General features: G+C 41.2%; 1 protein-coding gene across 5 annotated transcripts in view; it reads right to left on the bottom strand.

Moving 5' to 3' along the window:
- eps15 (epidermal growth factor receptor pathway substrate 15) overlaps positions 1 to 25,205 on the bottom strand; it is a 177,921-nt gene that overhangs the window by 85,597 nt on the left and 67,119 nt on the right. For all 5 annotated transcript variants that reach the window (XM_072574277.1, XM_072574278.1, XM_072574279.1 and 2 more), the window contains one exon: positions 19,883 to 19,968. In XM_072574277.1, the coding sequence (XP_072430378.1) occupies positions 19,883 to 19,968 (86 nt within the window). The remainder of the gene's footprint in view (positions 1 to 19,882; positions 19,969 to 25,205) is intronic.

Here is a 25,205-nt window from a genome sequence, read left to right on the forward strand (position 1 = left end):
ACAGGCTACGAGACTAGATGGGATTGAGGTGCACAAGGAGGGGGTGTTAGCAATTCTGTAAACTGTAAAAATAGATGTCCCTGGGCCTGATGAGATTTTTCCTAGGATTCTCTGGGAAGCCAGGGAGGAGATTGCCGAGCTTTTGGTTTTGACCTTTATGTCATCATTGTCGACAGGAATAGTGCCAGAAGACTGGAGGATAGCAAATGTTGTTTCGTTGTTCAAGAAGGGGAGTAGAGACAACCCTGGAAATTATAGAGCTGTGAGCCTTACTTTGGTTGGGGTAAAGTGTTGGAAAGGATTATAAGATTTATCATCTAGAAATGAATAAGTTGAATAGGAATAGTCAACACGGTTTTGTGAAGGGTAGGTCATGCCTCACAAACCATATTGAGTTATTTGAGAAGTTGAAGAAACAGGTGGATGAGGGTAAAGCGGCTGATGTGGTGTATATGGATTTACTGAGACATTTGATAAGGTTCTCCATGATAGGCTATTGCACAAAATATGGAGGCATGGAATTGAGGGTGATTTAGCAGTTTGGATCCGAAATTGGCTCAGCTGAAAGAAGACAGAAGGTGGTGGTTAATGGGAAATATTCATCCTGGAGTTCAGTTACTAGTGGGGTACTGCAAGTATCTGTTTTGGGTCCACTATTGTTTGTCATTTATATAAATGACATGGATCAGGGCATACAAGGATGGGTTAGTAAATTTGCAGACGACACGAAGGTCAGTAGAGTTGTGGATAGTGACGCAGGATATTGTCGGTACAGAGAGACATAGATAATCTGCAGAACTGGGCTGAAAAGTGTCAAATGGAGTTTAATGCGGAAAAGTGTGAAGTGATTCACTCTGGAAAGAGTAACAGGAATAAAGAGTACTGGGCTAATGGCAAGATTCTTGGCAGTGTAGATGAGCAAAGAGATCTCACCACACAGGCCACATTTGGAGGATTGCGTACAGTTCTGATCACTGCATTATAGGAAGGATGTGGAAGCTTTGGAAAGGATTCAGAGGAGATTTACTAGGATGTTGCTTGGTATGGAGGGAAGGTCTTACGAGGAAAGGCTGAGGGACTTGAGGCTGTTTTCATTAGAAGAAGGTTGAGAGGTGACTTAATTGAGACATATAAGATAATCAGAGGGTTAGATAGGTTGGACAGTGAGAGCCTTTTTCCTCTGATGGTGATGGCTAGCACAAGGGACATAGCTTTAAATTGAGGGGTGATATATAAAGGAGATATGTCAGAGGTACTTTCTTTAGTCAGAGAGTATTAAGGGCGTGGAACGCACTGCCTGTAACAGTAGTAGACTTGGCAACTTTAAGGGCATTTAATGGTTTTTGGATAGACAAGTGGAGGAAAATGGAATAATGTAGGTTAGATAGGCTTCAGATTGGTTCCACAGGTCAGCGCAACATCGAGGGCCGAAGGGCCTGTACTGTGCTGTAATGTTCTAAATTGGAGGAAGGCCAAGTTTGATGGTATTATGCAAGAACTTTCGAAAGTTGATTTGGGGGAGTGGGGGGAGTGGTGGGGTTGTGTGTTCACAGATAAAGGGATGTCTGGAAAATGGGATAATCAGAGACAGTGTGTTCCTGTTGGGGTGAAGGCAAGGCTATAGGTGTAGGGAATGCTGGATGACTAGAGAAATGGAGTGTTTGGTTAAAAATAAGAATGAAGCATATATCAGTTGACAGCAGAAATCATATGATTCCATATTAAAGTATAAAGGCAGTAGAAATATACTTGAGACGGAAATCAGGAGGGTAAAAAGTGGACATGAGATAGCTTTGGCAAATAGGGTTAAAAAGAATCCAAAGGAATTTTACAAATATGTTAAGAACAAAAGGCTAACTAGGGAGAGTATAAGGCTCCTTAAAGATCAGCAAGGCTGTCTACGTGTGGAACCTCAGGAAATGGGAGAGATATTAAATGAGTATTTTGCATGAGTGTTTACTGTGGAGAAGAATATGGAAAATAAGAGAATGTGGGGAAATAAAAAGTGACAGAGGAGATGGTGCTGGAAGTCTTAAAATAGGTCGATAAATCCCCAGGACCTGATCAAGTATACCCTAGAACTCTATGCGAAGCTAGCAAAGTGACTGCTGGGCCCCTTGCTGAGATATTTGGGTCATTGATAGCCACAGTTGAGGAGCTGGAAAACTACAGGTTGACTAACGTAGTGCCATTATTTAAGAAAGGGGTGGTAAGGAAACGCTAGGAAACTATAGATCGGTGAGCCTGACATCAATGGTGGGTGAGTTTCATAGAATCACAGCCCTGCTACGGTGTGGAAACAAGCCATTCGGACCCAACATGTTCACACCAGCCCTCCAAAGAGTAACCCACTGAGATCCATTCCCCTATCCTATTATCCAAGGAGCAGGAGAATCGACATTTTGGGCATGAGCCCTTCTTCAGGAATTGCCCTGAAGAAGGGCTCATGCCCGAAACGTCGATTCTCCTGCTCCTTGGATGCTGCCTGACCTACTGCGCTTTTCCAGCAACACATTTTCAGCTCTGATCTCCAGCATCTGCAGTCTTCACTTTCTCCCCTATCCTATTACTCTACATTTACCCCTGACGAATGCACCGAACCTACATACCCCTGAAAACTATGGGCACTTTAGCATGGCCAATTCACCGAACCTACACATCTTTGGACAGTGGAAGGAAACTGGAGCACCCAGAGGAAACCCACACAAACACGAGAATATGCAAACTACTGAGGCTGGAATCAAACCCAGGTCCCTGGTGCTAACCACTGAGTTGTTGGCGGGAGTCCTGAGGGACAGGATTTACATCTATTTGGAAAGGCAAGGACTGATTAGGGATTGTCAACCTGGCTTTGTGCATGGTAAATAGTGTCTAATGAACTTGATTGAGTTTCTTGAACATATAACAAAGAAGACTGATGACAGCAAAGCAGTGGACGTGATCTGCATGGGCCTCAGTAAGGCATTTGACATGGTTCCTCATGTCGACCAGAAAGCAAGGTTAGATTACATGGAATAGAAGGAGAACTAGCTATTCGGATACAGAACTGGCTGGATTGAAGGTCGAAGACAGAGGGTGGTGGTGGACGGTTGCTTTTCAGACTGGGGGCCTGTAACTAGTGGTGTGCTGCAAGGATTGGTGTTGGGCCATTTATATAACTGATTAAGATGTGGACATAGGAAGTCTAGTTAGTAAGTTTGCAGATGGCATCAAAATTGGAGGTGTAGTGGACAGCGACAAAAGGTTACCTGAAAGTACAATCGGATCTTGGTCAGATGGTGAATGGGCCGAGGAGTGGCAGATGGAGTTTAATTTAAATAAATGTAAGGTGTTACATTTTGGAAAAGCAAATCAGAGCAGGATCTGTACAGTTAATGGTAAGGTCCTGAGGAGTGTTGCTGAACAAAGAAACCCCGAGAATGCACATTCATAGTTCCTGGAAAGTGGAGATGCAGGTAGATAGGGTAGTGAAGGCGGCATTTGGTATGCTTGCCCTTATTGATCAGCGCATTGAGTATAGGAGTGGGAATTCATGTTGTGGCTGTACAGGACAGTAGTTGGGCAACAATCTGAATAGTCCATGCAATTCTGGTCTCCTTCCCATAGGAAAGATATTGCTAAACTTGAACGGGCTCAGAAAAGATTTACAAGGACGTTGTCAGGGTTGGGGGGTTTGAGCTAGAAGGAAAGGCTGAATAGGCTGTGACTATTTTCCCTGGACCATTGGTGGCTAAGGGGTGACCTTATAAAGGTTTATAAAATCATGAGGGGCATGGATCGAGTAAATAGATAACATATTTTCCCCGGGGTGGGGGAGTCTAAAACAAGAAGGCATAGGTTTAGGGTGAGAGGAGGAAGATTTAAAAGAAATCAAAAGGACAACTTTTTCACACAGAGGGTGGTGCATGTATGGAATGAGTTGCCAGAGAAAGTGGTAGAGGCTGGTACAATTACAACATTTAAAAGGCATCTGGATGGGTACATGAATAGGAAGGGTTTAGCAGGTTTGGGCCAAATGCTGGTCAATGGGACTAGATTATTTTAGGATGTCTGGTTGGCATGGATGAGTTGGACTGAAGAATCTGTTTCTGTGCTAAATATCTCCATGATTCGAAGTATTGTAATGACAATAAAATCCTATTTCATAGAATCTTCTGAATGAGCTGCATTCATGTGCCCCTGGATTAAAATGATTCAGGTTAAATCTTCATTCCAAAATTGGGAATATACAAGTCAAAGTTTCTGAGGTGATCAGTGCAAAGATAAGGCCAAGGTATTTGAAACTATCTTTAATTCATCTCATCATGTCCTGAGTACCCATCGTTGCAGATGCCAGTCCTCAGATAATTCCATTCACTCCACATGATATCAAGAAATAGCTGAAGGAGTTAGTCACAGTACAGACTATGGACCCTGACCAGCTTCCTGCAGCAGTGCGAAGCACTTGACTCCTGAATGAACCACACCCTTCAACAAGTTGTCCAATATAGCTACACCACAAACACCTATTCTGAATAATCTGAAAAATTACCACAGACACCTATTCAATAATCTGAAATATGGCTGCCTACAAAAACAGAAGTTGAATACATGGATATCAGTCTTGATAATTAGCAAAGCGATGGAAGGTTTTTGATTAGATTCCCTACAGTGTGGAGACAGGCCCTTTGGCCCAACAAGTTCACACCGACCCTCCGAAGAGTATCCCACCCAGACCCATTTCCCTCTGACTAATGCACCTAACACTATGGGCAATTTAGCATGGCCAATTCACATCTTTGGACTGTGGGAGGAAACCGGAGTATCCGGAGGAAACCTACGCAGACACTGGGAGAATGTGGAAACTCCACACAGACAGTTGCCTGAGGCCGGAATCGAACCTGGGTCCCTGGTGCTGTGAGGCAGCAGTGCTAACCACTGAGCCACCATGTTAACAATGCCATCAAGCAGCACTTAACATAGACAACAAACTGCTCATCAGTCTTAATTGGAGTTTTACCAAGAGCACTCAATTTCACCTCATGTTATAAACATTAATCAAAAGAAAACAAAAGAATTAATGGCACACGTAACAATTAATGGACATGATCTTATAACCATTACCAAGACATGGTTACAAAGAGGTCAGAGTTGAGAACTAAATATTCAAGGAAAGGAAGGTTGGTGGCATAACTTTGCTAATACAAGATGGATTAAGTACGATGTCAAAAACAAATTTGGATAGGATGTTGGAAGTAAGAAGTAACAAAAGGAAGATCAAACTGATGGAAAAACTCTATCGGCCCCCCGAACAGTAGCTATTCTGTCGGACAGAGAATAAATCATGAAATAATGAGGGCATAAAAAAAAAGACAGTCCATTAATCAAGGGTGGCTTTAATTTTCATGTAGATTGAGAAAATCAAATTGTGAATTCCTTCTCAAGGCTATCTTTGCCAGAGTGCCTTAGGGTCAGTTTCCCAGAACAATATGTTGTGGACCAGAGATCAGGTTATTTTGGAACTGGTAATGTGTAACATGGCCACTTGAATAAATGGTCTCCAAGTAAAAGATCCACTAGAAAAGAGTGATCATGACATTATAGATTTTAGTTTTCAAGTTAAGAGTGAGAAACTTGGATCAGGAACAACTGTTAACTTAAATAGGGGTAATTATATAGTGGTAAGGACTGAGTGAACTGGGAAAGGAGTTTAACTAAAAAGAGGGTTGAGAAAGAATAGTTAACATTTAAAAAAATTGTTCATGACTCACAGAAAATCTACATTCCAGTAAGGAATAAGGACTTGAGGATAGGGATAAACAGACTATTGTTAAGAAAGTTAAGGATAATATGGGCGGCACGGTGGCACAGTGGTTAGCACTGCTGCCTCACAGCGCCAGAGACCCGGGTTCAATTCCCGCCTCAGGCGACTGACTGTGTGGAGTTTGCACGTTCTCCCCGTGTCTGTGAGGGTTTCCTCCGGGTGCTCCGGTTTCCTCACACAGTCCAAAAATGTGCAGGTCAGGTGAATTGGCCATGCTAAGTTGCCATAGTGTTAGGTAAGGGGTAGATGTATGGGTATGGGTGGGTTGTGCTTCGGCGGGGCGGTGTGGACTTGTTGGGCTGAAGGGCCTGTTTCCACACTGTAAGTAATCTAACAAAGCATGCACAAATGTACCAAAGTTTAGTGGTAAAATAGAAAATTAGGAAAGCTTCAAAAGCCAGCAAAATATGGCAAAAACTAAATAAAGAGGGAGAAAATAAAAACAATGATGGCAAGAAACTACAGGGGGGAGGGGATTTGGGCCCCCAACTATCTCTGCACAGGCTAAGCAGGTTTATGCTTATGCGAGGAATTTATGATTTATGCGAGGAATTGGGGCTGGTGGACATTTGAAGATGTCTTCACCCTACTGGCAGGGACTTCACCTTTTTCTCAAGCACATATAAATGTCACACGAGGATTGATCTTTTTCTGACTCACTTGACCCTTTTTGATTTGACTATGGGTTGTAAAATTGGGAACATAGCTATTTCTGACCACGTGGCAGTACATTTGGAGGTTAAGGGCAAGAGTGAGGGGCTAGGTTCATGGCACTGGCGTTTGGACCCTTTTCTCCTCAAGGATTCCAAATTTGTGGAATACTTTTTGAGGGAGTTTCAGGAGTTTTTGACTATCAACTCAGGCAGGGCTAGTAGTCTGTTTATGCTAAGGGACAGTGCTAAGTCCTTTGCTCGGGGATTACCTATTTCCTATTCAGCTAACCAGAAGCGACATAAGTGGAAACAGCAATGTCTACTTGAGACGTGGCTGAAAGCCACTCAGGCAGCACATTTTGCAAAGCCTTCGGTGACCAAGCTACAGCAGATCACGGCCCTCCAGCCTGCCCTGAATTCAGTACTTATACAAACCGCAAAGAAAGAACTTGCTTTTGCTAAACAAAGGCTGTTTGAGTATGGAGATATGCCAGGGAAGTATTTAGAGTATCTGACGAGGAAAAAGTGTGCTCCATAATGCATTACTGCAATTAGAGACAGTGCCAGGGTCCTTACATATGATGCCAAAAGGATTAATGAGGCTTTTCAGAGATTTTACTCTGAATTGTATCAGTCTGAAGGTTGCATGGGCTAAAATGAAATTCTTTTTTAAGAGCCTGGACCTCCCGGGAATAACACTGGAACAGGCCTCTCTCCTTAATGCCCCCTTGACAGTTCAGGAAATACAGGGTGCAGCTAGGCAACTTCAAAGTAGGAAAGTGCCTCCAGGGTGAGTTTTATAGGGAGTGTATAGAGATTCTATCAGGGCAATGCTGGAAATGTACAATCATTCCTATATGCAGGAGTGCTTACCACCATCTTTGAGAGAAGCTAATATTTGCCTCATTCTTAAGAAGGGGAAGGTTCCAGAGGATTGTGCTTCACATAGGCCCATCTCTCTATTAAATTCAGATTTTAAGATTCTGTCTAAGATTTTGGCACTGAGATCGGAGAAGGTGTTGCCCTATATTGTCACAGAGGACCAGACAAGTTTTATAAAGGGCTGTAGGTCCTCTAATAATATTAGATGATTGCTGAATATGGTCCAAGTTTGTCAGCAACAATCGATCCAGGGGTTGGTGATTTCCTTAGATGCAGAGAAAGCATTTGACTGGGTGGAATGGCTGTATCTCTTTTATGTCTTAGAGCGGTTTTGGCTGGGCAGGGTCTTTACGAGGTGGGTGAAGGTTTTATATCGCCACTCTCTGGCTGCAGTCATCACAACGGAGTGAAGTCTGGGAACTTTAGGATTGGCAGGGGTAGTTGTCAAGGCTGCCCCCTCTCATCATTGTTGTTTACTTTGGTGATAGAGCCGTTGGCAGAGGCTATTCATCAGAACATACACATAAGTGCTCCAGAAGTGGGATCGAGGGTACACAAAATTATACTATATGCGGATGATATCCTTCTATTTTTATTGGACCCGATGACCTCCATACCCCATCTGATACAATGTATCAATTCATTTGGGGCTTTTTCAGGATATAAAATCAACTTTGCAAAGTCGGAGGCTATGCCTTTGGGTGACCTTAAGGAAGTGCCAGAGGTTGAAGGTAGCCCTAGGTTCCCCTTTAAGTGGTCCGATACCTAGGTATTTTTATTACCCCCATGTTTGATCAGTTAATTCGGACTAACTTTGTTCACTGCTCGACAATATGTGGGATCTCCAGAGATGGGACCCACTTCCAATTTCGTGGTTGGGCCAAATAGCCCTTGTTAAGATGAATGTCCATTCTCATTCGCTTTATACCATGCGTATGCGCCCCATAATGTTTCCCAGATCAACGTTGCAGAAACCTATGGGTCGGTTCAGTTCATTCATTTGGCGTCGTGGGCAGCCCCTCATCAAACTTACTAAATTGCAGTTGTCTCAAGGATGGGGAGAAGCTGGTTTCCCAGACATCAGGAGATATCAACTGAGTTCCATGCTATCCTTTGTGTGCATTTGGGCAGGTAATGATGCAGGCTCAATACGGCTGGATATCGAGGTCTCCCTCTTATTAACCTGCTGTTCATAGATAAGATGAGAACAGTTATGGACCACTGCCGGAACCCCATTGTCGCGGCAGTCAAAGCATGGAGGGCAGTGCATCAGAGTGAGTGTTGTTTATCCATGACTTCGTCACTCACCCCCATAAGTGGTATGCTGGGGTTCTGACCAGGGATGATGGACTCAGGGTTCAAGCTATGGGTAGCGAGAGGAGTTTCTGATTTGGAAGACTTGTTTGAGGGGGAGGTTATGATGTCTTTTGAGCAATTGAGTTGCAAATACGGGCTACTCAGTAGAGATCTTTTCTGTTTTTTTCAGGTTAGGAATTTCATCCAGAAGAAGACTACAGTTCTCACTGACCCTATAAGCCCGATACAGAAAGGCTGTTGCTACGTACCACAGCACCCTTTCGGTTAGTGCCCTCTATCGCCGACTGGGTGATAGGGACTGGTAGGATATTAACCGGTTATGTGATGTTTGGGAGCAAGAGCTAGGAGTGGAGATCTCATCTGGAATGTGGGTGGACATACGGGAGAACACGCGAGAGATCTCAACATGTAATAGGACATAGGCTCTGCAGTTAAATATTCTGCACAGGGTTCATTTGGCACCGGACCGTCTGGCAAAGTTTAACAAAGGAGCATCTCGAATGTGCTCCAAATGTAAAATAAGTGTAGGTATTCCGACCTATTGCTTCTGGACATGCCACAGGCTCCATGTTTATGGCAGCGCAGTGGCAGGAGAGAGGGGGAGGGTCTTGAGGACCAATGTTAAAGTAGACCCAACATCTCTCTTTCTAGGTCTATCGAATGTATCATCTTTGGATGGGTATGGGAAGAAACTATTCAATATTCTTTCTTACTGTGCACAGAAGAATATTCTGATGAATTGGGTGTCTGAGAACCCGTCGGGCTTGCTGGGATGGCGAAAATAAATTATGGAGCACATTCCTTTGGATGTTTTCACAAATATGGTGCACCACGCAATAGACCTTTGTTATAAGACATGGCAGCTCTTTTTGAGTTATTTGGACACAGATTTTCTGCTATCTTAACTAGGGCATTCGTTTAACCAGGATGGTTAGGTTTGCTGAGCCTGGGCCCTAGAGATGGGACTCCTGACTTAATACAGGTAGATATACAACATTCCCCCGTTTTTTTGTTTGGGAGCTTTGTGCCGTGCATTGTTATTTTGTGTTCTTGTGTGTGCTTTTGTTTTATTTTAGTCACTTATTTATTGGTGTTGTTTTGCACAGTGTTTGGTTTTGTTTTGTTTTATAGGGTAGGTTAGTAGTCAGTAGGCAGTATTTGTATTTTCTAAAACTGGTATTTGTTTTTTTTATAACTTTATATTTTTGTTAAGTCAACAAAGTTTGTTTTTGCTAATCAATATATTTATTTAAAAAAAGAAGGAAGAGAGAGGCCAAAGTCAACATAGGTCCTTTAGAGATGAGGCTAGGAAATAAGGCAGAAATGACAGACGAGTTCAATAAATACTTTAGATCAGTTTTCATGGTAAAGGAAAATTACTGGTATTAATTGCATACTGAATATTCAAGGGGCAAAAGGGGAAAATAAAATAAAAACAATAATTATGATGAAGAAAAAAATACTGGGAAACTAATGGAGTTCAAGTCTGGAAAGTTTCTTGAACCTGACAGATGCAAACCAGGATTTTGAAGGAGCTGATAATAATCTTCCAAGAAAAAGTCACAGAATTTGAAACTGCCAATGTAACACCCTCATTCAGAGGGGCAAAAAACACAGTTAACAATAGGCCAGTTAGCTTAACATCTGTCACAGAGTCCAGTAAAACGATGTGATAGCACAGCATTTAGAAATACGTCGGAAAATCAAGCAGAGTCAGCACTGCTTCATGAAGGGGAAATCATGCGTTACAAATTTATTACAGTTCTCTCAGGAGGTAATAAGCAGGATATATAAAGGCAAACCAGTAGACGTAAAACATGTGAATTTGCAAAAGCTATTCAATAAGATTCTGCACATAATGTAACTTAATAATTGTCCATGATGTTGGGGTAGTATATTCACACGGGTGGAGACTTGGCTAACCATTTAATTGTAGACAGAGAATTGAGATAAAGGGGGCATTTTCAGGTTGGCAACCCGCAATCAGTGGACTGCCATAGGAATCTATGCTGCGGTCACAATTATTCACAATATATATTAGTGACTTGGATAATGGAAATAGAGTTAGAGATTCATAGAGATGCAGAGCACAGAAACAGAACCTTTGCCCCACCTCATCTATGCTGACCAGATTGCCTCAATTAATTTAGTCCCTTTTTCTGCCATTTGGCCCTAATGGCTCTTAAACCCATCCTATTCATATACCCATCCAGATGCTTTTCAAATGTTGTAATTGTGTCAACCTCCACCACTTCATCCGACAGTTCATTCCATGCACACACCATCCTCTGCATGAAAAAAATTGCCCCTTAAATCCTTTTAAACCTTTCCCCTCTCACCTTACATTGGGTGGCTCAGTGGTTAGCACTGCTGCCTCACAGCACCAGGGTCCTAGGTTCGATTCCAGCCTTGGGCAACTGTCTGTGTAGAGTTTGCATATTCTCCCTGTGTCTGCATGAGTTTCCTCCGGGTCCTCCCACATTCCAAAGATGTGCAGGTCAGGTGAATTGGCCATGCTAAATTGTGTGAGGTGCATTAGTCAGAGGGAAATGGGTCTGGGTGGGTTACTCTTCAGAGGGTCGGCATGGACTTGTTGGCCCAAAGGGCCTGTTTCCACACTGTAGGGAATCTAATCTGATCTATGCTCTCTAGTTTTGGATTCGCCTATTCTGGGGAAAAGACCTTGACTATTTACCCTATCCATGCCACTCATGATTTTATAAACTTCTTCAGGTCACCCCTCAGCCTTCGATAGTCCAGGGAAATTAGCCTCAGTCTATTCAGCCTTTCCTACAACTCAAACCCTCCAACCCTGGCAATGCCCTTGTAATTCTTCTCTGAACCCTTACAAATTTAACAACATCTTTGCTATAGCGAGGAGACCAGAAGTGAAGGCAGTATTCCAAAAGTGGCCTCACCAATGTCCTATACAGGTGCAAAATAACCTCCCAAATTCTACACTCAATGCACTACCAAATTTCTTCTTCACTACCCCATCTACCTGCAACTCTACTTTCAAGGAACTATGAATCTGCACTCCAAGGTCTCTTTATTCATCAATGCTCCCAGGGCCTTACCTTGAAATAGCATTCGATTGCAATACAGAGGTAATTGCATGCACTGAAGAGAAATTTTTAAAATTCCTACATTCCTGTTAGAAAACAACATGACTTTTGTGGAACTCAAGATTGGTCATTCATTTTTTTACCTCTGAGAGGACCTATTCAGTTCACTGGTTGCCAACTTTTGACTGGTTAGATGTTGTTACGGACGCCAAAGGAAAGCTTAGAATGAATAGGATTGAGACACAGACATTTGAGTGGTGCAAGGTAACAATGGTAGGGACCTCCAATTTTGGTGTCATCGGCAAATGTACAAACCATACCTCCTACATTCACATCCAAATCATTTATATAAATAACAAAAAGCAGTGGACCCAGCACCATTCCTTGTGGGACACCACTGGTCACAGGTCTCCAGCCCAAAAAAAACCCTCCACTATCATGCTCTGTCTACTACCTGCGAGCCAGTATTGTATTCAAATGACTAGTTCTCCCTCTAGTCCATGAATATACTATCGCTGAGTCTGTGATTGACGGAAAAAATAGCTGGGAAGGCAAGTTGTGAAAATGACACAAAGATTGTACAAAGGCATTTAGATAAGGTAAATGAATAGTCAAAAACTTGGCAGACAGAATATACTATAGGAAAATGTGAAATTAGGTCAAAAAGAATAAAGAGCTGAATATTACTTAAATGAGGGAAAGTCTGAAGGAGCACAAAGGGAACCAAAGGTCGCATGAATCACAAAAGCTAGCACCCAAGTTCAGCAGGTAATAAGCAAGGCAAATGAAATGTTGGCCTTTATTTGAAGAGAATAGAGTATGAAAATAAGGAGGTTTTGCTATATATGTCAGATCAATGAAATTGGTTAGTCCACGCATGGAATACCATGAACAGTTTTCAACCACTTTTCTAAGGAAAGGTATATTGGCATTGGAGACAGTCTGGAGAAGATTCACTAGGTTGATTCTGGGAATGAGAGATTTTCTTAGGTGTAAAGGTCAAGTAAATTGGCCTTGTACTCAGCGGAGTTCAAAAGAATGAAATGAGACCTTACTGAAACATAAAAGATTATTGGGGGCCTTGACCAGGTAAATGCAAAGAGATTATTTCTCCTCATGAGAGTGAGTCGGACCAGATGGCTTGATCACAGTACAATGGCTTGCTCATTTCATGCAGAGATAAGGAGAAATTTCTTCTCTGAGGGTAATAAACCTGTGGAATTCTTTACCACATAGGGTTGCAGATGCTGGGTCATTAATGATATTCAAAGTTAAGTTGGACAGATTTTTAATCAGTAAAGGAATCAAGGGGTTATGGGGTAAAGTCAGGAAAGTGGACTTTAGGATTATCAAATCAACCTTGATTTCATTGAATAGCAGAGCAGACTCAATGGACTGAATGGCCTACTTCTGCTCCTAGATCTTATCATCTTTGGAAACATGGACAAAAAAGCTGAATTACAGAGGGGAGATGAGACGGTCCTTGGCATAAGGTTAGCATTTGACTTAGTGTGGCATCAAGGTCCACTAGCAAAAGTGAAATCAAATGGAAATCTGGAAAAACATCTCTAATAATTTGACTCAAACCTGGTACATAGACAAAATGGTTATGGTTTTTGAAGACCAATCATCTCAGCCACAGACATCACTACAGGATTTTTTTAGGGTGCAAGACCTAATTATCTTCAGCTGTTACATCAATTAACTTCCTTCCAATCGAAGATGAGTAGTTTGGATGTTCATTGATGTCCCAGTGTGTCTCGTACCATATGCAACTGCACAGACAGTGAAGCAGTCTGTGACCAAGTATGGCAAGACATAAACAACACTTAGCTGCGACATTTGGTTAAAAAAAATGACGACTCCATACGAGGCATACTATAGACATGAAAGGTTATAGAAAATTCTTTGTGGATTCTTTAAAAACATGCAATATTGGGGGAAGTGGGGAGGGGATCCCAGATGGCGACGATTTAGGAACATCACAGCGCAAGCGGGATGAACTTTTAACCCACCCTACCTGGACCAATGCAATATCCTGGCACTCTGGAAAGCTCCTGGAGTTCCAGGAAACTATTAAAAATCAACGTGCCTTGGTTTTCACCGTCTAGGGATGCTGAAGAAGGGAGGAAGAGCGTCAGAGGCCGGGCCCGTGGTCCAGCCTGCAGGATCCTTGGACTCGATTTCTTACCAGGCCCTGGTGAAGGAGCTCTTGCAAGGTGTTGGGTAAGCAGAAAGAGGGGAAGCTGGCCCCAATCTCTGTAATGCTGCAGAAGCATGAACAGCAGCTGGGAATCCTGGAGAAAAGGATAGATGAGGTAGAACACAGAGTCATAGTGGTTGAAGCTGATACTGGTTCCTCCAAGAATAGGATCCAAGCCCTAGGGACGCAGGTCCATAATTTGCTTGACCAAGTTGATGACCTTGAGAACAGAGGCAGGAGAAAAATATTCGGATCATTGGTCTGCCGGAGGGTAAGGAAGGTGAGCGGTCTGCGGAATTTATTGAGGACTGGTTGCTGAAATTCCTTAACTTGGAGGCTGGCACGAGAGGCTTGAAGATCAAGAGGGCGCACCAAGTCATGGCGTGGAGGTCAGGTCTGGATCAATGTCCTCTTGATGCGGTTTCATCATTATAAAGATAAGGAGACAATCGTGGGAGCTTCCAGGATTCAGGGGAAGGATCCGAAGTCTCTAGTTTATGAGGGGTCTTCCAGGATCTCTCAGCGGCGGTGATCCAGAAAACAAAATCCTATGACGGCGTCAAGAGAAGACTGAGGGAGCTTGGGATTCAGTATTCTCAGAGAGTATCCGGTGGTGCTTCCGATCACTTTTCATGGGTCTGTACATCTCTTTGACAAGCCAGAGAATGCAAGAGACTTTGTGGATAAATTAACCTAACCTGAATAATTTAATACGTACAAAGTAGTGCTGTTTGGGTATGTCTTTGTTTTTTTTCTTTAAAAATAAGAGAAAGTCCAGTTGGAGCTTTCTTTTCCTATGTTTTTTATTGATAGTAATCTGGTCTAAATTATGTTTGGTGGCGATTGAGATGTATACTTTCAATTTCTACGTTATACCAAAGGATGGGTGGGGTACTTACCCTTTTTTTCCAAAATGTCTTTACTCACATCGCTATCCATGGTGTATTTTCTTTCTTTTCTGCTTGTGTTTGCAGTCCAGCTCTAGCTAGGAGGAGGGAAAATGGTTGAGATGGCTAGATGCCTACTTACGGGCAGTTTATGCCCAGTTCAGGTACTTAAATGCCTGGGCTGCAGTACTGGCAGCGGGATGGGAAGTTGGGTTTTGGGATGCATAGTTGCCCTCTTTGGGCAGGAGGTGAGTTCCCCTATTCAGTGCCATTGGCGCTTTATATGTAGGTTTGTTTTTTGGTTTTTGTTGTATATAATCCTTAATAGCTTTGTACGTTTGTTAACTGTAGTAGTTTTAGTTTATGTAATTTTTATGTTCGATGGATCTTGCAACACGAAGGCTCTGTGATTTGTGGTTCAAGTTCCTCTTCTCTGCAATCTAAATGTTACTGCAGAAGGTTATGGCTAAATACTTGATTAAATGGTGTACCTGGAACATCAAGAGGAGTCAGTCAACAATTAAGAGGAAGAAGGTACTTTGGGGTCTTAGAGAGGAAAAGGTGGATATTGCTTTGTTACAAGAGACACACTTGGATGATGGGGAGCATTTGAAATTACAACAGAATGGCTATGATTGGGTTTACTTTTCATTTTTTAATACCAGAAGTAGGGGAGTGGCTATATTGGTTAGAAGGAATCTCCCATTTAAGTTACTAGAGTGTGCTAAAGACACACACGGGAGGTTTGTAATTCTCAAAGCCCTGATAAATGGGGAAGAATATGGTGTTTTAAATGTTTATTGCCCTCTGGCTCATCCCTTGAAATTTCTGGTAGATGTATTCTCTAAATTGATCAGTCTCGAGTCCCGGCATATCATTACAGGGGAAGATTTTAACTGTCTCATGGATCCCACAGTGGACAGGTTGCCCAAAGGCCCCCCAGTACCCTCTGTACAAACTAAACAATTAATGGATCTGTGTGTGGAGTTAGGGTTGGTGGACATCTGGAGGCGTCTCCACCCTACAGTCAGGGATTTTACGTCTTTTTTCCAATCCACACAGATGTCACACCAGGATTGATATTTTTTCGGACCCTCGTGGCAACTCTGGACTTGATGGCATCTTGTACGATTGGTAATATTATCATCTCTAACACGGTCCAGTACACCTGTTGGTTAAGATTAATGATGTTACTGTGGGCCCGAAGCACTGGTGAATGGATCCCTTAGTAAGTTTGTGGATTTTGGATTTTGAGAATTTTGGACGTTCCTGGACATTAACTCAGGCTCGGTTAGTAGCCCGTCCTTCCTTTGGGAAACTACCAAAGTCTATGGTGGGGTTTAGTTATTCCCTACTCTGCCAGGAGGAAGTGGCAGAAGGGTGAGCAACTCGAAGCACAGTTGAAGACAGCCAAAAAGGTTTACTTTGACAGGCCCTCGCTGGTCAAGCTACAGAAGATTACGACGCTGCGGTCTGCATTGAATTCCGTGCTCACGCAGACAGCAAAGAAGAAGTTTATGTTTGCAAAGCAAAGGTTATATGAGCATAGTGACAGACCAGGGAAACAATTAGTTTATCTCGCCAGGAAAAAGAGCGTCCCTCAAGCCACTATGTCGATTAGGGAAGGGTCTAGGAACCTAAAATGTGATTCCAAAAAGATTAATGTGGCATTCCAGAGATTTTATTCTATGTTATACCAATCTGAGAGTTGTGAGGAGGGGCGGGCCAAGGTGGAGTCCTTTTTCAAGGATCTGGAGCTCCTGGGCGTGACCCCAAACAAGAGTCTTTTTTCAATGCCTCTTTATCAGAGCAAGATGTGCAGAAGGCTGTGAAGCAGCTTCAGAATGGAAAGGCACCCGGTCCTGATGGATTTCCTAGCGAATTCTATAAGGAATTTATAAACCTATTGTCAGGCCAGATGCTCAACATGTTCAATGAGTTATACAGTAATGATCGCCTCCCGCCATCTCGGAGAGTGGTGAATATTTTGCTTACTCTTGAAAAAGGGAAGGTCCCAGAGGACTGTACTTCGTAATGGCCCATTTCACTCTTAAATGTGGACTTCAAATCCTCTCTAAGAGTCTTGTGTGGAGGCTGGAGACTGTTACCTTTTATTGTTCAAGAGCACCAGACAGGCTTCATAAAAGGCCGCAGATCCTCCAATAATGTTAGGAGGCTGCTTAATGTAATTCAAGCATGTCAACAACAGTCAATACAGAGACTGATAATTTCTCTAGATGCAGAGAAGATATTTGACTGAGTTGAGCCGCCATACCTTTTTTACACTATGGTGCAATTTGGCTTGGGCGAAGCCTTTATAAGATGGGTAAAGGTTCTCAACAGTGACCCTCTCGTTGCGGTCATCACCAATGGAGTACGATCAAGCAATTTTAACATTTTTAGGAGCAGCCATTGCTTTTTACTTTGGTGACTGAACCACTGGCAGAGGCCATTTGTAGGGATCCTAACATATAGGCTGCAGAAGTGGGGTCAAAATTGCATAAGATTTCATTGTATATGGACAATGTCCCTTTTTTTTGTCAAATCCATCAGTTTAGGTACCTCGCCTGATAAATGCATCACCACATTTGGCATCTTTTTGGGGTATAAGATTAATTGTGCAAAATCAGAGGCTATGCCTATGGGTGGTCTTCTGAAAGTGCTTGGTCTTGAAGGCGAAAATCGATTCCCATTTAAGTGGTCACAGGGAGATTGTGTGTATTTGGGCATATTCATCACTCCAGTTCTTCATTGGTTATTCAAAGCTAGTTTCATTAATTATTCGACAAAATCAAGCAAAACCTTCAAAGATGGGAGGCATTTCCGGTCTCATGGTTAGGTTGGATTATGCTTATTAAGATGAATATTCTCCCCCGTTTGCTATACCCTATACAGATGCTCCCCCTGATTTTCGATAAGCAAACGTTCAGGAAACTGAACAGCTGGTTCAGCTTTTTTATTTGGCATCGTAAGTGGCCCCTTAATAAATAAGCTAAACTGCAATTGCCTCACAGACTGAGGGGAGTGGATCTCCCAGACATTAATATTATCAACTAAGCTCGCTTTTATCTTACATGAGTGAGTGCGCTTGCGGGGACCCTCTTTCAAAGTGGTTAGATACTGAAACCTCTCAGGCAGGGTGCTCCCTTACTAGCTTGGTGTTTTTGGACAAAATGAGGACGATTAAGGAATATTGCCATAACCCATAGTTATCAAAGCATATTAAAGCATGGAAGGCAATTCAGTAGAGGAAAGGCAATATTGGCAAAATATCTTCTCTTAAAACTATAGTTGGTATGCCGGGTTTTCAATCGGGGATGATAGATTCAGGATTTAAACGTTGGGTAGCTAGGGGTGTGTCTCGCATGGGTGATTTATTTGAGGGAGACACTTTGATGTCCTTTGACCAGTTAGCACGGAAATACGAACTATCTAACAGGGACCTCTTTCGCTTTTTTCAAGTTAGAGATTTTATTCAAAAAAAGACTACACTTTTGACTGATCCCTACAAATCAGACAGCGAGAGAAGGGTGCTCAGTGCTAAGAGTACATTTTTTGTCAGCACTTTATGTCATCAAGTGGGGGGGCGTCCCCTCAGATGAGTTCGATTGACTCTGCAGGGTGTGGGAGAGTCCTGATCTCTCCTTTTCTTGGTCTGCTCAGTGTGTTTCCTGTAGATGTGCATAAGAAAAAACTTTGCAACATCCTCACTTTCTGCGCAAGAAAGAATGTCTTGTTAGGTTTGGTGTCCGAAAATCCCCCTGGCCTGTCGGGATGGCGGAAGATTGTTATGGAGCATATCCCCTTGGATTTTCTCACAAGTATGGTACACCAGAAGACTGAGAATCTCTGTAAGACATGGCAGCCCTTTTAGGAATACCTGGACACAGATTTAAGGGCTTTTATATAACCATAATGATTGTGCTTTACGAGTCCAATATCCGTTGTTGGTTATTATTCATTTAGTTAAGTATATATTTAGACATTTGTACATGAGGGCAGTTTGGGATATTTTACATTTTTCTTTAGTGTTCTTTCTTTGTATTGTTTTGATTGTATTGTTTTGTATTAGTTGTAATATTTAAAATGTATTTTTCAATAAAAATATATTTGAAAAAACATGCAATATATAGTATCTAGCACATCCATAGAAAATGTTTTATGAGAAACTTCAACAGTAGTTTTCTTTTTTCAGCAACACTAAACATTTGCAGGGATCAGAAAATACAATCGTTGGATACCAACAGAGGGGTTTGGAAAAGCTGTCAGTGCAAAGCGATACTTAGATATTTCTGAACAGAAGATGTGAAAAATATGTGCTGGTAGCTAAAACAACCTGTACTGCTCTCATCTTTCCCTGGTGACCGATTAGGCAATTCTACTCTGACAGCCATGTAAACAGAGTGTTGTTTCCATTTTCACAGCTGTAGTGAATTAGGATCAAGGAAATGCTAAGCACAAGTGCAGAAATGACAGGAGATAAGCTATTTTAAAAAATGTATAATTGCTTCAATTTTGTTTCTAAAAAACGTTTCACAAGACTTTCGCATGATTCACATAAAACCCACTTTAAAATATCCTCCAGCATCAAAAACAAACAGGCAGCAGATCCTTCTCAATAGTGAAATAATTTCTCAACAGTGTAATAATTTTTGCAGATTTTGAGAATAAAGAAGGCAAAGAGTGAATCTGGTATAAGGTGGGCCTATAAAGATAAGCTGCACTGATCCAGCACCTTGAAGCTTTGCACACACAATAACAAGATTTTTTTTGTTTATTTGTTCATGGGATATGAGAGTTGCTGGAAAGGCCTACATCTATTTCTCATCCTTAATTGCCCTTACGATGGTGGTGGTGAACCAGTCTAAAAAATAAATTAACAATATTATAAATAATTATAATATTAAGTCTTAGTTAGCCAATGGAACATTTTACATTTCTTATGAGTTATTCTGCAGTACAGCAAATAATTACAATGTTAAACTATCATATGATTTGACAAAGCCTTGACAATTGAAGATATTTTTGTGAAATGCAAAATTGTATATTTTCAGTGACAATGCTGTGCTTACCTGTGAAGATCAGCAATTTCGTTGTGTATAGAATCAAGTTCTTTGATGGCTGAAAAGTCAGTTCGAGTGTTCAGGGCTGATCCATTCTGTGGTAAGCAAAAGTTGGATTATTTTAGCCTCCAACAATAATAAATGTGCAGATTTAAAAGCAGCTTTAAATTCACAACTTGACAGTATTCCCTAGTTTAACTAATATTTTATAGTTTAAAATGAGCATGTAAAATCAACTTTCTAAAGCTTAACGCTGGACCTGAAGCAGATCAATCTGCCCCTCCAGCATATCAAGCAACACAAAGTAACCAAAACTGGTTCAATCATAGCATCAAGTATCAAATCCAAAGGCATGACTTAGCGAGTTACATACACAATTTAAATGTAAGCACCAGATCAAAGTATTTATTTGCCTATGAAGCAGTACAACATCATGATGTAAGCAAAGATAAATGGAACAACAGTAGGTGTCCTATTCTTGACCCTAATGCTAACTGGAAATACAGGGGAAAAAATAGGCAAAACATACAGCTGTAAAACAGTTTATTAATGCTGGACACTCTGCCATTTTTCCTGACACCCTAAACACATTATTTTAATCTTGCTAGTTAATTTGTTAATTCAGAACAATAACGGATGATATAGTTTCAAAGAAGGAAAGTTTAGTTTAGCATTAAACACCTATGGAAGATTGTGAAACTAGAATTCTTTTCTTGATTGACTACATAAACTTTTCTGCAAAATTATGCTTCATAAAAATCTTAGGTGAATTTAAAAAAGCAATCTGAAAAAGAAAAAAAAATCAGCTTTTATGAACAAAAGAAGGTGAAAAGATGATAGATTAAACAGTAAATAATAATGCTAACCTTGCACTTTTAACGAAGAAGTGTTACGTTAGGCTTCCAACGTTATTCACATATTACGGACATCAAAGCAATGCAGCAAGGATGGCTGGCACAGTGAGAAAGGCATAGAGCCTGTAGCAAAGCAGAGGCCAGTAGAATGCAAGAAAGAAAGGTTTAGCAAGAATTAGTAAAGCTACAAAACAGAATTGGATTAATTGTGGAAAATCAAACTTCCAAGAAACACATATTTAGTGAATATTTGCTTTGGATCAAGCAGCATCACGTCAAATTGGAAATCAGAATTTCCAGGACACAATTATTGAAAAGAATTAGAAGCATCCTCAGAAAACGCATTCCTACTTGCAATCGTGTTGTTACACTAAGATACAGTAATTCAAGAGAGACGTAAAGGAGTTAAAAAGAGCCCCAGAGACAAAAGAAGCATTCGACTGTTAGCAACATATTTCTCTCCTTCAGAGATTCTAACAAAAACTTCAATTTGATTGTAGAATATTCCTGCCATCCACAGTTTATTTTTCTCCTTACTAAAGTCCTACTTTACTAACAATAAAGAATAATTGGTGAAAAATGCTGTACCACCAAACTAACAGAATTATTAGTTATCGTACTCCTAATTTATTAGTTAGCAAATAGCAATAATTCCTAACAAACTCAAGCAAAGTAAAAAATTTGCAAAAGAAAGATGGGAAGAAGAGAACAGATGGAAAACAAAACAAATTACCCCACAATCAACAGTCAGGACGTCAACAGAAATCATTGTTAAACACAACAAGGAATACTCAAAATTACACGGTACATAGATGGCGAAAACACAGAAAGTTGCAACTAATTAATGGAATGAGAAATTTAACCTTAAAAATACAAGAATTTTAAAAATGAAAAGAAGTGCAAACAGTAGTTAAACTGAAATTACCAGAAAAGCATAAAAAGACCCAAGGAAGGTCAGCACAGGGTAATGGAGTAAAGTAAAAATGAAACATAATCCCTTTACTGTAAAAGGAAGTGGTGAGAGCATAAGCATAGGAATTGAACTATTTTGACCAAGTTTAGGACAACCTTCGGAAAAAGGATCTGATATTTGTCCTGGGTATCTTAATACTTAATACAGATTAGAATGTCCTCAGTACTTAGCTGCAAATGAAATGCACCATTTCCATTAAAACCACAAAAAAGTGCAGTTGCAGTAAATCAGAAAAAAAACCGGAATTGCTGGAAAAGCTCCACAAATCTGGCAGCATTTCTGGAGAGAAGTCAGCGTTAACGTTTCGGACCGAGTGACCATCTCGGAACTGGGGGAAGCCCAGTTCTGAAGAAGGGCTACTCAACTTGAAATGTGAACTCTGATTTTTTTGCACAGAAACTGCCAGACTTGCTCAGTTTTTCCAGCAATTCCTGTTTTTGTCCCATCATTTCCTTCATTATTTCAAACACTTCTTTAATTGATTTCAATTTTTTTTTAAATCTACCATTATTTGCTACCCTGAAGTGGAGCATTCGATACATCAGAATATTTCATATCTCCGTTACTACCTATTGCTTTTTGAAGGTTTCGTACCCCAGCATTACTTGTTCCTGTCTTTCTCTCTTGCTTTCTTTTTAATTCTATTTAAAATACTCCTTTGCCTCTCAGTATTCAGTTCCAAAGAGGGTTGTTGCCAGCATGTTAATCTAACTTGTCTTTCTGATAGATGCTGATTTATTTGAGACTTCCCAGATTATTTTGGTGTTTGTCATAATAGAATCAATTGTCCCCAAGGAAACATTACATTGTATCAATGTGAATCGTACAAAACAAATTTCAAAACTTCATAGAATCCCAACAGTATGGAATGAGGCTATTGAGTTTACACCAACCCTCCAAAGAGCAGTTTACACTATTCACATAATCCCACATTTGCATCGGCTAATCCACATTGCCCTGTCGTATCCAGGGATGTGCAGGCTACGTATCATGGTCAATTCATTTAACCTGAACATGACTGTTCGGACTGTGGGGGGAAGCTGGAGCATGTGGCAGAAACCATATAGACATGTGGAGAATGTGCAAACTCCACACAGGCACGCAAGGCTAGAATTGAATATGGGTCCCTGGTGTTGTAAGGCAACATTACTATCCACTGACCCACCGCGCCACCTCATATAAGGAGTTTGCTTTGTTTACAGAGGACCAAATCAAAAGCAGGATGGCTGGGACTACTGTGAGTTATTTATACTGCCAGTACAGTCTCGAAAATATGCAAATACTCACATCAGTTTAGAACCACATTTGAATATTTTTGAGTGATTTTTGACATCTCTGATATTGCTAGAATCAGTTATACAGCAAACACCATGTTACAATATGATTTTTGAGTCACAGGTGATAGGATAGTGAAGGTGGTGTTTGGTATGCATGCTTTTATTGGTCAGTGCAATGAGTATAGGAGTTGGGAGGTCATATTGAGGCTGTACAGGGCATTGGTTAGGCCACTTTTGGATTACTGCATGCAATTCTGGTCTCCCTGCTTTATGAAGGATGTTATGAAACTTGAAAGGGTTCAGGAAAGATTTACAAAAGATGTTGCCAGTGTTGGCGGGTTCATGCTATCAGGAGAGGCTGAACAGGCTGGGGCTATTTTCCCTGGAGCATTGGAGGCGGAGGGCGACCTTGTAGAGGATTATAAAATGATGACGGGCACGGATAGGGTAAACAGAGTAGGGAGAGGACAAAACTAGAGGCCATAGATTTCAGGTAAGAGGGGAAAGATTTAAAAGGGACCTAAAGGGCAACTTTTTCATGCAAAGGGTGGTGCACATTTGGAATGTCCTGGCAGAGGAAATGGTGGAGGCTGGTACAATTGCAACATTTAAAACGCATCTGGATGGCATATGAATCAGAGAGATTTGGGCCAAACGCTGGCAAATACGACTAGATTAATTTAGGATACATGGACGAGTTGGACCCAAGAGTCTGCTTCTGTGCTGTACGTCTCTGTGACTCTATGACACTATGACACAATAATACATATTTGAATAAAACATCTTCTTCTATTTTCTCAAGAAGGTTTTTCTGAAGAAATGTGTATATCTTTTTTGGGTATTGAGTTCCCATCAAGAGAAGCAGATGATTTAATGATCCTCGCTGAAAAGCACAGAGACTGGTCGTGGACCTGAGCAGAATTCAGGATTACCAGCAATAAGCTTAAAAGTAGCAGTGAGAACAGAGAGTTCCCAGAAGCAGACAAACAAGTAGCAAAGCTGTTTCGACAAAATTAAGTGTGTTGTGACAGGACAGCAGGTAGGTAACTTTTTCTCGCTTGACTCTTGTAACTGGATATTGAATTAAGGATTTAAGGCATTCTGGTTGTTTGTCTGACACAAAAGGGAAGAATAACATTTTTTTAGTCTATATTTCAGTCAGAGTAAGGGTAGAAATAAAAGCAACAGTCCACATTCACTTTGTTAAGATTTGACTGGGGAACTCAGGCCATGATTAGCCTATTCTGCACTTTGTGGACGTACTGGATAACCATGTATAAAGGAGTGTCTCTAACTGCAGCAACTCAAGTTCTGGGTTTTGGAGATCGAGTTGCAGCTGAGGGTACTATGGTGAATTATGAGGCTGAGACTGAGCAGTTCGTGGACAGCATGTTTCAGGACCTGATTATCTCATAGATTAAAGAAGTGCAGGTATAGAGGAAATGGGTGTCGTCTGAACAAGAACAGGACCAATATCCTTGCAGGGACATTTGCTCATATTGTTTGATAAATTTAAACAATATTGGCAGAGAGAGGGATCTGACAAGTTGTTCAGAGGGAAGAGAAGTTGAGTTGGAATGAGAAGTTCAAGCACCAGCATGTGAGTCTGGAAGGCAGATAAGATATGGGAGCCTGAAGAATCAGACAGCCATGTGACTATGGCTCAGACTTAGCTGAAATATGAGCAAGAATGGCAGCTCAGCATTCTTGGTGTGAGTGAGTGAATGTGAGAGAGACAGAGGCAGACAGAGACCCTGACAGGGGCACTAACAATTTTCAAATCCTCTCTGGCCACAGGTGAGCTATCGGAAGACTGAAGGACTTCTAACATTGTCCCATTCTTAATAAAGGGATGGAAGGATTAGACCTAGAAATTGCAGATCAGTCAGTCTAACCTCAGTCATTGGGATTTTTTAAGAAAAACGTTGATGGATAGAATAGATCAGCACTTGGAAAGACACAGATTAATCAAGGATGATCAGCATGGATTTGTTAAGGGAAGGTCATGTTTAACAAAATTGATATAGTTTTTTTTGAAGAGTGCTGATGATGGTAATGCATGTGAGGTTATCTAAATGAATTTTAAAAAAACATAGAAAATAGGAAAAGATGGGGGCCATTCATTCCTGCGAGCCTGTTCTACTATTCAATATGACCATGGCTGATCTTCTCAGTACACTGTTCCTGTTATCTCACCACACTCTTTGATCCCTTAATCCCCAAGAAAT

The sequence above is a fragment of the Chiloscyllium punctatum genome, chromosome 7 (assembly GCF_047496795.1).
Source record: "Chiloscyllium punctatum isolate Juve2018m chromosome 7, sChiPun1.3, whole genome shotgun sequence".
Lineage (NCBI taxonomy): Eukaryota > Metazoa > Chordata > Chondrichthyes > Orectolobiformes > Hemiscylliidae > Chiloscyllium > Chiloscyllium punctatum.